Source organism: Manis pentadactyla, chromosome 4 (assembly GCF_030020395.1).
Source record: "Manis pentadactyla isolate mManPen7 chromosome 4, mManPen7.hap1, whole genome shotgun sequence".
In the NCBI taxonomy this organism is placed as follows: domain Eukaryota; kingdom Metazoa; phylum Chordata; class Mammalia; order Pholidota; family Manidae; genus Manis; species Manis pentadactyla.
Genome location: NC_080022.1, coordinates 10,874,941 through 10,887,880, shown reverse-complemented (window position 1 = coordinate 10,887,880; position 12,940 = coordinate 10,874,941). Strand labels below are relative to the sequence as shown.

At 50.8% G+C, this 12,940-nt stretch overlaps 1 protein-coding gene across 5 annotated transcripts in view; it reads right to left on the bottom strand.

Moving 5' to 3' along the window:
• Positions 1 to 399: 399 nt before the first annotated feature.
• KAZN (kazrin, periplakin interacting protein) overlaps positions 400 to 12,940 on the bottom strand; it is a 1,067,116-nt gene continuing 1,054,575 nt past the window's right edge. For all 5 annotated transcript variants that reach the window (XM_057499760.1, XM_036914289.2, XM_036914290.2 and 2 more), the window contains 4 exons: positions 11,645 to 11,746; positions 10,989 to 11,155; positions 5,043 to 5,157; positions 400 to 3,479 (listed from right to left, as the gene is read on the bottom strand). In XM_057499760.1, the coding sequence (XP_057355743.1) occupies positions 3,315 to 3,479; positions 5,043 to 5,157; positions 10,989 to 11,155; positions 11,645 to 11,746 (549 nt within the window). In that variant the 3' untranslated portion in view covers positions 400 to 3,314. The remainder of the gene's footprint in view (positions 3,480 to 5,042; positions 5,158 to 10,988; positions 11,156 to 11,644; positions 11,747 to 12,940) is intronic.

Genomic DNA, 12,940 nt, shown 5'->3' with positions numbered 1-12,940 from the left:
GGAGTGAGATGGGGGAGCAAATGACACGCAGGGAGGGGACTTGTCAGATGTTCCCCTCCTGACAGTGGGGTCCCAGGACAGAAGGCCGAGCCCTGACAGGCAGAGCAGGTCCCAGACTTTGCCAGCAGGACAGAGAGCCCCTGAACTGCAACTCTGAGTGATGCTGCCCCGTAAGGTATGCCCCTGCTGGAAGGTAGGGTGGGGCTGGAGGTGTGCAGGTGGTGAGCCTGGGGTTTGGAGGCGGATGGCTGGGTTCAAGTCCCTGCCATGTGACTTCTCAGCTTTACGGAGTTGGACAGGCCCCTCCACCTTTTCAACCCCAGTCTCTCCATCTGTAAAACGGGTTATTAATTTCTCCTCTGCAGGGAAAATTAAATGACAACACACATGGAAAAAGGCTACAGATCAATACAGCACTGTGCAGTAGTATTTATTGTTACAGTGTTAAAATTCACTCTTGAGAAGACATTCGGGGCCGTGACCAGCCACTAAAGGTCAGCCACATCATCTTTGCTCGTGGACAACTCGTTTGCTTTGCAGCCGCAACCTCCCCTGTGTGTTAGGGCTTAGGAAATCCTCCTCGCCAGCCCGCCGCTGGGGGCAGTGTTAGCTTCAGAAGCTGCCATTTCCCATGGGGTTCCTTTTCCTCACCACTCAACTACCAGGAGCCTGTTGAAGCATGGAAGTGATGGGGCGCAGAACGTGTGGTGTGGCAGGGGAAGGGGGGAGCTGGGTTTGGAGCAGTAGAGGGATCTGGGTGCCCCCGCAGTAAGCACTGAAGTCACATCTTGTCAAATCTTCCCATTCTGCCAGACCCAACCTGTTCATTAGCTTGGGATTTGGAGGCACTGCTCTGAGGCCCCTCTGTGCTGGCTGGGCTGTGTACAGACCCCTTCTCCTCGGCTTCACCAGGTCCAGGTTTTCATGTGGCTTCCCCCTGCCTCCTGCAGCCTGGGGTCTGAGGACTGTGACGCTGACAGATGGATTCCTGGGAGAAACATTCTGCTCAGCTGACAGCAAAGGGGCCTTTCAGAGGTGTCTGGGATCAGAAAGCTAAGAGCTCACGGGAAGGTGCCTTCTGGTGGTTCTGGCCCCCAGCTTCTAGGAGAAATATGGGGGTGGCTCTGCCTACCCTGGTTCTTCCCAAACTCTGGTACCAACTACCTCTTTCTAAGGGCCAGCACCCATGGGCACAGGTGACAACACCTCTCAAAAAAAGCACATTCATATGTTTCCAGGTTCAGATGCCATGTCAGCCTTTAAGGACCAAGCCCACATTGCCCCAGCCCCGTGGGCCTAATGCTGCAAATGTTTCGGGCAATGCCAGTGATCCCCCAATTGCCCACTTGCCCATCGCATCCTCAATGGAATAGAATCAGGGAACAACGCAAGCTTCATTTCTGACAACTCGGGTGAACACTGGTTTCAAATGATCAGGCCAGCGTTCGGGCACCCTCCTGACATTCCCACTCACCCTGCAGGAATAGCAGCCTGCCTGGTTCGCTGCTTGCCTAGAGGCAGTCGCTGGGGTCCTGGGTTGCCCAGTCTGGGTGCTGCTAGGGAGTGACCTGAGGCATCAGGTTACCGGGAGGTTTTATTCCCCTCCCTGGGCTGTAGGCTCTACAGCTTCAGGCCCCTGTGTGTGGCTGAATGTCGTAAAGATACGGGGTTTTGAACCTCAGCAAAGCCAACTCAGGTACCAGAGCGTCACCCCTCAGGCCCTGGAATCAGACTTGTGTCCCCAGGAGGCCAAACATTCAGATGAAGGGGGACCATACACCTGCCCACCAGCTGGGCAGTTGGTCTCTGCTGGAAAGAAAGGCTGTGCTTATGTCAAAGTTGGAGAGAATGGTCTTTCTCTGGGGCAGAGTAATCCTCAAGTTCATCTGGCCTCAGTTTATGCTTTTCCCTTTAGGGGAAACAATTCACCGGGTTCAAGAGCATGTGCTTTGACGGCTTGCAGAGGTTGACAGCTGCTTTGAGTCTCAGAAATTCAAACCTCCCATTGACTCTCCATGCAAATGGCTTCAGTGGAATTGAGCATGGTGGTTCCAACGAATCATTCGCTTTGATAATCGAAGTGCAAGCAGAGCTTCGATGCATTTCATCTTTCTCTAGTGGGGAGAGGTCAATTCTTTGACCCCCTTTTCTCATCGCTCCATCCAAAACAGAGCCAGAGAGCACCAGTTCAATGTCCGTTCTGTGTTGCAAGGAAATTAGACATCCTCCTCCCCATACCATGACTTCCCACCTGTCTCCTGGGAGGTTGCAAAGTGTGTTACAGACATTAGCAAGTGTTAATCCCCCCAATGTCCCCGGGAGGGAACTGGAAGTATTGCAGATGATGACACTGAGGCACAGAGACAGGAGGCCACTGGGAAGAAGCCACACAGCAAAACAGTGGCAGGGTCAGGGCAAGGTCTGGGACGCTCTCCACCCCCTTAATGACTTTGCAAGAGCCACCTCAGTTAGGGCACTGTGAGCACGCCTATGTTTCAGGCGACAGAGACATCACAATGAAGGCTCATAGGGTTAACAAGGACAAGCACTTCCCCGTTCCCAAAGCCACTCACCCTTGGTCCTGCTGTCACAGACCTCTGATCCTGTCGTCATACATCCTTTATCCTGGTGACAGGATGTCTGCATTTCCTGGAAATGTTGCTGTTAAGTCCCACCCCTGCACCCCTCATTCACCTGCCTCCACCTTGTGTAGCCACTCCTGGGAGGAGGGGGCAAACAGCTCTTCCACACATCCACCTCATGTGACACACGGCTTTTAGGGTGGGCGGGAGTGACCTACCCATGTTGCATTCTCCCAAGAGAGCAATCAGTGCCCTAAGCTGGAACCTCCGTCATGGGAGGGCACGGATGCTGGGCCGAAGACGTCCACCAGGCTGGCTGGCAGGTCCAAGTGGGGCTGGGTCGGCCTCAGGCTTTGTGTGCCTCTAGTTCTGTCATCCTGGTCTCTGTGTGTCAGCCCAGAGGCCCACCTGCCCTTCCTGGGAGCATGTTTGGGGATCTGTGGGCCTCCCTCCACCTTGCCAGCTCAGCTCAAAGCTCTGGGAGCCTCTGGGACTGCTCAGGAGCCGACAGTCACTTGAGGCGGCGCCTGTACTGCAGAGGGGCTGCCAAAGACAGGCAGGCTGGGGCCTCTTGGTTCCTTTGCTCCCATCTGAAAATGCAGCAATGTGATGGGATTATGCCCGAGAGTAGAGGCGCACCTTCAGCCTGAGGTTGCTATGTACAGCAGCGATGGCATCTGGCTGTTCTTCCTCCGTGAGTGTCTGTACTGGGTCTGGAGAAGCAGCAATCTCTTACACATTGGTGACCTCCAGGCCATTGTAGCCTTCCAGGCGGCACTGCTCTGGCCTGCCCTGGGGGTCATCGTCTCCACAATCTTCATTTTGAAGAGAGCCATAGTCATCATGGAAATCAGGGTCTTTGCTGCTGAAGCCCCTTCCTATCTTCCCCAGGGGCAGCTGAGAAGGGAGGAATGAGACCAAAGACAGGAAGAAGAGAAAAAGAAATGGAATGTTTTCAGATCTGGGACATGTGGAGTCTCCAATTCTAATTGCTGTGTGACCTTGAATAACTTACCTAACCTCTCTGTGTTCCTCTGATTAGCAATAACATTCTACTGCTCAAGGATTTTGGGAGTTGAAATTAGGAGAGAACTTTGTGCTCCCAACTGGAAGGAACCAGTTGGTTGCCAAGGTTGAGGACAAATCCAGTCTTTCTGATTATTTGCCAAAGTCTCCTATCTTCCTCCTCAGTAGGAGAGTGGAGAATGGGTATAAGGGAGGAGAGGTGAGAGTGCCTGAGCATGGGCGTGAGGTCTGACTGCATTCCCAAGTCAAGAAGAAACATTCTAGCACCGCCTGGTGTGGCAGAGAGAACGTGGGCTTTTGGAAACTCACAAACTGGGGTTTGGAGCTGCTCTGCCACATCCCAGCTGTGTGACCTTGGGCAAGTGACTTGCCCTCTCTAAGTCTCAGTGTTTCTCCAGCTATAAAATATTGTAATTCCTTTTTCTAAGAGTTGTTGCAAAGAGTAGAGAATCCATCTGTAAAGCACATAGCAAGGTGCTGGCAGAGAATAGCTATTGTTATCATACACAGTACATTCTCAATAAATATCTCTTATTTTGAACACACATCTATTACAGTTGTCATGATAGTGCTTTGTAATTACTTATTTACTTGACTCCCTTTCTTGCCAGACCAGTGTTTCTCAACCTTTCTTTCATTACTGCCTGCCTTAAAAAAGAGCCTTTAGATAGACATTTCCCCTAATCACACTCCCACCATGAGATGTCATAGATATACTGTGTTTCTGTTTATGTGCCATATGCATATCTGTGCTTTGTACATAAAAAGAATAAGGTTTTTGCTCCCCAGTTGATATCACCCCCAATGAGACTGCATGTTCTAGACTGAGAGTGCTAAGCGTAAGGGGATAATTGATTCATGCTTATACCCCATGCTTAGGATAGTGCCTGGAACGCAGTTAGTACCCAGAACATGTCTGCTGAATGAATGGAAGACCTCTGTCAACTGTATGTCCACGTTTCCCTTTAGGAATCTGTGTCTGGCTGAGTCTGTGTGAACACACCCAGCCTGCATGTGTTTTCAGGCACTGAAAGCAGTGCTGCTGTTGGTCAGGTCCCTGGAGTTCAAAATCCATGTCAGTGGTTCTCAGAATTTGGGATGCACTGGAGCTTTCTGGGCAGATTGGCCACATGCTAGGTTCCCTCTCACCCCAGAGGCCCTTTGCTTCAGGAGGCCCAGGTGGGTCCCTGAATCTGCATTATGCAAACACCCAGGTGATGCAGGCCGGTGAGACCTACATTTCGAGGTACTACTCTAAGCTTCGTGGGGGCTTTGTGCAGCAATCTAGGCCTCTCTCCCGGCTGCAGCTGGGACCTGGCCCATCGGTTTCCCTCCATAGGCTAAGACAGGAGCTGGAGAGGGCAACAGAAACCCAGATGCTGAGAACACCTTTCCCAGGCTGCAGGACTCACAGGTGAGCTCCGTGAGACTTACCCGGCCAGTCTTGTACTTGGTACCAGCACTGTTCTCCTCCTTCCCGGCCCGGGTGATGCTGGAGGCCCTCCCTGGGGGGGTTCCAAAACGCTCAGCCTCCCGGATGCCTGTGGAGCTGGGGGGGAGACAGCAGTTCACATCAGCAGGGGGCAGGGGGAGCAGCCAATTGCTACCACCCAGAGACACGCACACTCACACTGGTGACGCGACCGTATCTGCTACAATCTACTGAACACCTCCTATGGGTTCCTGTTGTGCTAAGCACTTTATAAATTCAATTCTTACAACATGCCTAGAGGTCAAGGCTGCCGTCCCTGCATTTTGCATGAGGAAAAGGGGACCCAGGGAGATTAAGCAAGTTGCCGAGGATTACACAGCTGGAAGCAGCAGGGCTAAGATCGGAACCCAAGTTTCTGAGACTCCAAAGTCTTGCTCTTAACTCTCTGGTGTACTGCAAACCTTACCAGGAAAACAAAGACTTGATGGGAGAATCCCAAAATTTTAGCTAATTAGATGTGAGCATCAGGAAAATTTCCCTCGCGTGGCGCTTGAAATTTGTGTCTCCCCACTGACTTACTGCTTGTACCGGCCGCTTACTTTCTTCGTTGTGTAAAACTTCAAAGGCTTCCATTCGAATAGGATTTGGAAAACTACAGCTTGGGAGCTGAATCCAGCCAGTTGACTGATTTTGTAAATAAAAGTTTTATTGGAACCCAGCCACGCCCATTTGTCTACGAGTTTTCTAAGGCTGCTTTCTTGCTATTAATGACCGAGTCATATACTTTTGACACAGACCATATGGTTCCCAAGCACTAACATATTTGATATCACTGACCTTTTATAGAAAAGGTTTGCCAACTCCCAGGCTGGAACATCAGTGCTGCAAAAATTCTGGTCCAGACCCAGTTCTGAACTTGGTCATTCAACCTGTCCTCTTTCTCTTTTAGATTTTGGGCAAATCACTGTCTCCCTTGGGCTCTAGTCTTCTTTTCTTTGTCTACAGGGTGGCTGTGGCTACAGCAGAGAGCCTCCTAGACCTCCTAGGCACCCTTACAGAACCAAAAACTTATGTCCAGAATCTTTCTAGGGGTTTTCATAGGGGCCCCGGCTCTACTGCTCACTGTTGGTATGACCTTGAGCAAGTCACTTCATTTCTTAAAAGCTTAGTTTCTATTGCTGCAAAATGGGGATCATAACAGAGCCAACCTCATGAAGTTCTTGCCTGGGTTAGCTGAAAAGTGCTTTGGTGCTTTGCTGACATCCAAATAAATGGCTATAATAATAATAATCCATTTTAACATTGAAAACATACTACAAAGGAAATGGCCATGGCTGACAGGCAGCCAGACTGGTTTGCGGGAACTGTGAGCCTCAGCTCAGGCCATCCTGGAGGTGGACTCATTAAGAGAAATAAACCTCCTAACATCTTTTAAGCTGCTTCTGCTTTTTCTGGGGCAAATTTTGTTGGGAAATGTCAAGGAAGGGGAGAGATGGCAGGCAGGAGACAACACTGGCTGACTGGGTAGAGAATCAAGCTATGTCCTCAGATCCGTGGGGGTTGGGGGCGTCCACGTGAAAGAGTTCTGTGGTGGGTCAGGAAATAAGGTCTCTGTTAATGACCACTCTCCTCTCTCTCCTCCACCCAGAGATGAGATTTCCTGGGTCTGGAGGAGAAGCAGTTCTAATTGCAGAAGCCACAAAAATTCACATTCACGCAGCCAGCTGTTTGCTGTTTTGCAGGAAGGGCATTAAATCCCCCTGACTCACAGAACACTAGCAGGGGAATGAGCCTGGGGGACCCCCAGAGCCCACTGTCTTATTTTCACTGAAGAAGAGACGGAAGTCCAGAGACTCATCAAAGGTAACACAAGACACAGGGATGGAACTAGAGCTTGGGCCTCTAGGATCAAGACCTACACTGTGTTTTCCCACCCTGGGCAGTAGTGCAGGACCAGGGGCTTCACATCAGCGGCTTGGCTTGACCCCTTAGCAGTTGTGTGCTTAATAAAAGCACTTCTCTCATAAAGGTCATTGCAAGCATTAAATGAAATGATACATATAAAGCACCCAGAAGTGGCATATCATGAAAACTTGTTATGATTATATTCTCCTGTGACCAACACCAGCTGTAAGGGGTGCGGATCTCGTTGGAGTCCCTGCTCAGCCATCTTGTAACTGTGCCCTTGTGCCGGCTGATTACCTTGCTGGGCCCGAGTTTCCTCATCTGTGCATTGGGGCCTGGTAAGCAGCTCTGGTCTTAACAAGCTATTCCCTGAACGGAAAGTGGCTGCCTCTGTGGTACAGACAGAGCATGCGGACAGCCCCTGCCACCGCTATGCCAGAACATCGCCCCTTCTTGTTTTTTCCACAGGGGCTGAAGCCCCACCCTCAGTTACTCCTTTGGATTAAAACTATGAAGTCATAAATTCTGCAGGGACTAAGCCAAGTGCAAGATGAAGGTTTTTCAAGGCTCGAGATGGCTTCTTAAATATATCTAGCCACTTTGTCAGATCTGGAGGGAATGGAACACTGGAAAGATAAGTTTGATGAGAAAAGATTCTGGAGAATTAGGGCATCTCAGTGGGTCCCTGAGTCAACACAGAGGGCACGCTGGGCACTGGAAAGGCACTGGGGAGCAGCAGGAAGGTCTTGGGGTGGAAATCAGCCTTTGCCCATTGCCGGCCTAGGACTAAGTCACACCCAGGCAAACAAGGGTTAATGAGGCCAGGATTTGGTGGAGACCAATGAGGTGGGGTTGGAGAGGGCATTAAATGGCTGCCACTGTGTGACTGGTGTCACACGAGGCTCTTTATCCCCATTTCAAGCAGAGGGAACTGAGACCAGGAGAGAGCAAGTGAATTGCTTGCGTAAAATCACACAGATGATGGCAGGGGAGCCAGAATTCAGCCCCCAAAGCCACTGCTGTGACCCCTCATTACACAGGACCACCACTCTGGGCAATAATCACCCCTGTGCCCCATCTCTGGGCTCACATTCCAATACCTGTTTGAGGTTGGAATTATTATGTTAGAATACTATAAAATATGCAGAATATTACAAAACATCACCTCATGGGTGCCTGGAAATCTCAATGTGTCCCTTCCCTCCACCCTTTGTTTGACCTGCCAAGCAGTCCGAGAATATTCCTCCTTGTCTGTTGCTTGGATCTGTCAGATGCAGGCTTGGGAAGCCTGCCAGCCAAGGAGGTGGGAGGCACAAGAGGCTTCTTGTTCTGTTTCAGAGTCAAGTCTCCTTGAGTTCACAGTGGAATTGCTTTTCTGCACGGAAAGCTAATGAGAAAGCTGGAGCGAACTGACAGCAAGGGAACGCCGTGTGACCCATTCAAGAGGAAACTGTTGGCTCTTCTGAAATACTTGTCTTCCCATGAAGCCAGGAGGCATGAACTATCAGGTATTGGAGGGCTTCTATGTATGACGCATTCTGCATACAGCTTGCCTCACCAGATCTTTGTGACAAAGCTGTGACATAGGGATAAGTCCTATTCCCATATCTCAGATGAGAAAACTGAGGTTCAGAGGTGACATCACTTGATCATGTTCAACAAGCTAAAAAGCCATGGAGCCAGGATTTGACTCCATATTCTAGCCACTGCAGAGAGGTCCCAGGGTGAAGCTCACAGATCTTGGCCAATATAAACCCATCAGACCTTCCCAAGCCTCTCTCCCCTGCCTGGGGACCTCCATCTCCCCTGGTGTTTTGCTTAAACAGGGAGGCAGGCTTGGGACCCAGGGCTGGAACTGCCGCTCAGTTCCCTGGCTGACCGGCCTCCAATTCCCCATCTGTAAGATGAGGAGGACCGAGCCCATTTCCCTGTTCTTTATTCTGCTATCAGGAGGATTGCTTTCCTCTCATTCTTGAAGCAGTCCCTGACCTCTCCCAACAACATAAGAACCCACCCTATTTGTGCACCACCAGAACCTTCCCCAGTGCTCACCACTGATCATGGACAGGCCTTAACACACACCTGTCCCCTCATGGGTCATCAAGGGCTTAATCAGACGCACGAATGCCCCCTAATGTTTGTGCTGCTCCTTCAGGGCTCGGAAGGTCTCTTAAACCTGTAACAGGTCTTGTGGCTCCAGAAGGCGAGGTGGACAATCCTGAGAAAAGCCTTTCTCTTGAGCTTGTTGATTCATGGCTCATGTAAAAGGGTTTTTGTCAAAACTTGGTCTCCATAAGAATCATCTCAAAATGCTAAAAATGTAGATTCTTGGGCTCTGCCAGCAAATGCTGGTCCTGTATAACAGAAGGTGCCGGGGAATCTGCATTTTACAAGGGCACCAATGACTGTGCTATAGGGGTGTGTGTGTTTGAGAATGGCTTAGGTATCCTCTGGCCAAGGGGGAAGGGAAGTCTAGGACGCCTGGACTCTGTTACAGATGCATAATTTTCTCTCAGGCCTGTTTTGCCCCTGCGTAACAGGGGGTGTGGCCCAGCTGCTTTCTGAGGCCTTGCCATTTGGGGGTTCATCACTCAGGACTGACTCAGAGAGCTTCGGATTCAAATCTGAGCTCTGTCAACAAAATGACAAATCCTTAGCTAGACAGACCAAGAATTAAAGAGTGAAGACCCAAATTACTAAAACCAGGAATGACAGAGGGACATGACTACCAATTTTACAGAAGTAAGAGGGATTATAAGGAAATGAATACATGATCAATTGTATGCCAACAAATTAGCTAACACAGATGAGAAAAGACAAATTCCTTAAGAGACATAAATTATTGAAACCAACTCAAGAAAAAAATTGAAAATCTGGATAGACCTATGAGTAAAGAGATTGAATTAGCAATAAAAAAAACTTCCCACAAAGAAAATTCCAGTGCCAGTTGGCCTCACTGGCAAATTCTACCAAATGTTTGAAGAATAATGAACACCAGTCTTTCACAAACTCTTCCAAAAACATAAGTGAAGAGAATACTTCCCAACTAATTCTGTGAGGACAGTATATTACTCTGATACCAAAACCAGACAAAAATATCACAAAAAAAGATAACTACAGGCCAATATCCCTCATAAATATAGATGAAAACTCCTTAACAAAATACGAGTTAATCTAATCCAGCGACATATAAAACGTATTATACAGCATGCCCAAGTGGGATTTACCCTTGGAATGCAAGGTTGGTTCAACATATGTATGTCAATCATATGTCAATCAAACATATGTCAATCAATGTAATACGCCATATTAATAGAATAAAGGATGAATCTGGGCTCTGCTACTTACTAGCGTGTGACATTGGACACGACCTCGGCCCCTTTGCACAAGTTTCCGCATCTATAAAGTAGGGATAGTGATACTGATTTCTTGACATCGTCATGAGGATGAAATTAGTGTCCACGTAAGTGCTCAATAAATGCTCATCTAACCCTAACTGCACTTATTTTAAAGACAGAATCCACTGAGAGAGGGTCTAGTTTATCCAGCCAGGTATTTATTCTCTGGTCATGTTTCAGATGAGGAGGCTGGGGTGAGTGGGCTGACACGGTCTGCTTACCTGAACCACAAACACCATTAACATGCTCATCCCTGCCTCCAAAATTTGTTCCCACAGTTATCCCTGCCTACAATGGCCACCTCATTCTCTCAGGCTAGTGAAATCCTCCCCAGTTCACACTCCACACTCACACGGCCTTTCCTTACACATGTGCTGCTCACTGTCCCTTCTCTAAGTGCCCAGGGGATTTGGGGATTTCACCACGTGCTTTATTCAAGACGTGACCCCTCTGCTGCCTCTTTCTAGACCATGACCTTTAGGCTAAAGCTCTTTGCTTCCCAGAGCCTCAGTTTCCTGCTCTGTAAAGGAGACCACTATGTTGCAGGGAAGAAATGGGATACACAGTAAGTGCCAGGGCCAGGGTGGGAAGTCAGGACCGTCTGCTTCCAAAGCCCCTGAGCTGTAGCCAGCAGCCCACACTCACGTGGCCGGGTGGAAGATGGCGCTCATCTCCTCTGCCAGGTGTCTCCGGAGGATGTGCTTCCCACTGGGGATGCCCAGGGCGGTGGCCATGGCCTCGGCATTGAACGTGGGTTCCAGCACTAGGACAGCTCCATGGATGCCACTATTGGTCAGGTTGTCTGCGTACTCCTGAGGGCAGGTAGGAGGCTGGTTAGCCAGAGGGGACCTCCCTCCTGGCCTGAGGGGGCAATAGCAAGGACTTGGACCCGTGGGGACCAGTTAGTTTAGTACCAACGGGCACCCCACCCCAAAACTTATAGGGCCAAGAAGGCAGCAGCCAGGATGATTTTGTTGCTGATGTATCCCCAGTCCTTAGCAAGCAGCCCACAGATACTTGAGTGAGAAGAGGACCTGGATTCCACCCCACATTAGCTTAAGAGGGTGAGGGTGGCCCAGCACCCCCACCCCCATGAGAAAAGCATCATGAAGGGGATGCACTGCAGGGTGGGGGCAGGTAGTATCTCCCTCCTCTCACAGGAGGCAGGTTATTCTTGCCAACTTGGGCAATGATACCCCTGGTCACTCAAAAACAGATACCGCTTCACACACAGGTGCCCACTGCTTGGCATACGCCTGAGGTCACAGACTGCACCCACTCGCCCTGCCACGGCCCCTCACCTTCAGGTCAATCTCTCGCACCCACTTGAGCACCCGCTGGTTGGTCCAGACCACAGGGTCTGTGTTCTGTGTCTCGCAACGCGCCCTGCGCTCCTGGAGGGCCTTGTGGGGAGAGAGACAGTGGGTCAGTGGGGACAAGGGAGCACCCGGGAGTGAGAGTCCATGGTGGTGGCCCGGACACCAGCCAACAGGTGGAAGGAGTTCCGGCCGGGCCCTCCATTGCTTGGTCTTTCCTTCTGGGGAGTGGGGAGAAGCCTGCTCCCAGGGTGGAGGGCCTGGCAGACACCAAGCAGCTGCCTGGTGTATATATCCCAGCCTCCCATCCACCCGACACAGAGGGGCTGCTCAGTGCATGTTTGCCGAGGGACACCCGACAATGCGGCCCCTCCATGAGGGCCCTCATCTTCCTGGGCAAGTCTCCCCAGGGTCCACTACACCCAGCCTCCAGGGGCAGCGAGTATCGCCTGGTACGAAACCTTACCCATGGCGGTCTGCAGAGGGGTCAGCCTGCTCCCCTGTCACAAGCCTCCTTGGGGGACTGCCTCCCAGACAAAGGAGCTCCTGGGCCTGTGGGGGCACAGCCCCTTTGCCAAGGCCCCAGCCCACGGGTTCCCCCAGCATGCCCTGACCAGTTCCCAGCCTGCCACGTCTGTTTCCACAATTCACTGACATGACCTTCCTGGGCTCGTGCCTCTTCATCAGAGTGGAGCTCCCCAGGGCCAGGGCCTGTGTCCCCATCCCTTCCTGTGCTCAGGCCCTGCAGCAGGTGTTTGAGAAGGTCATGAAGGGTTGAAATGACCTTGTCTTCTGTCCCTCTCCTCCTGACCCTGAATTGCTTGTGCTCTGACTCCAAGGAAAGTAAGCAATTGGACCCAGCCCTGCAGGACCAGCAACTTAGGGCCCCTCCATCAGAGGAATACTGGGGGATACACCAGTGAGTCCTAGGGGAGCTGAAGCAGATACTCTGTGCTCTCTGGTGTGGCAGAGTTCAGAATCAAGGGGGCACTCAGATCCAAACACCAACATGCCCCTACTGTCCCCTGGTTCCCTCGTGGCATCCCTGTTCACGCTTCTCACCCCAAACCCAACACCGGAACCACACAGGATTCTCAGTTCTTCCACTGTCATGGATCTGTCCTCTGGGCCTTTGCCTATGCTGTTCCCTCTGCTGGGTTGCTTTTCTCCTCATACCTTCAACTGATTGATCCCTAGAATTCCTCCTTCAAATCTCAGTTTAGCTGTCAATATCCCTGGGAAGCCCTCCCTGTTCCCTCTGGAAGTTTCCCCCAAGGGAAT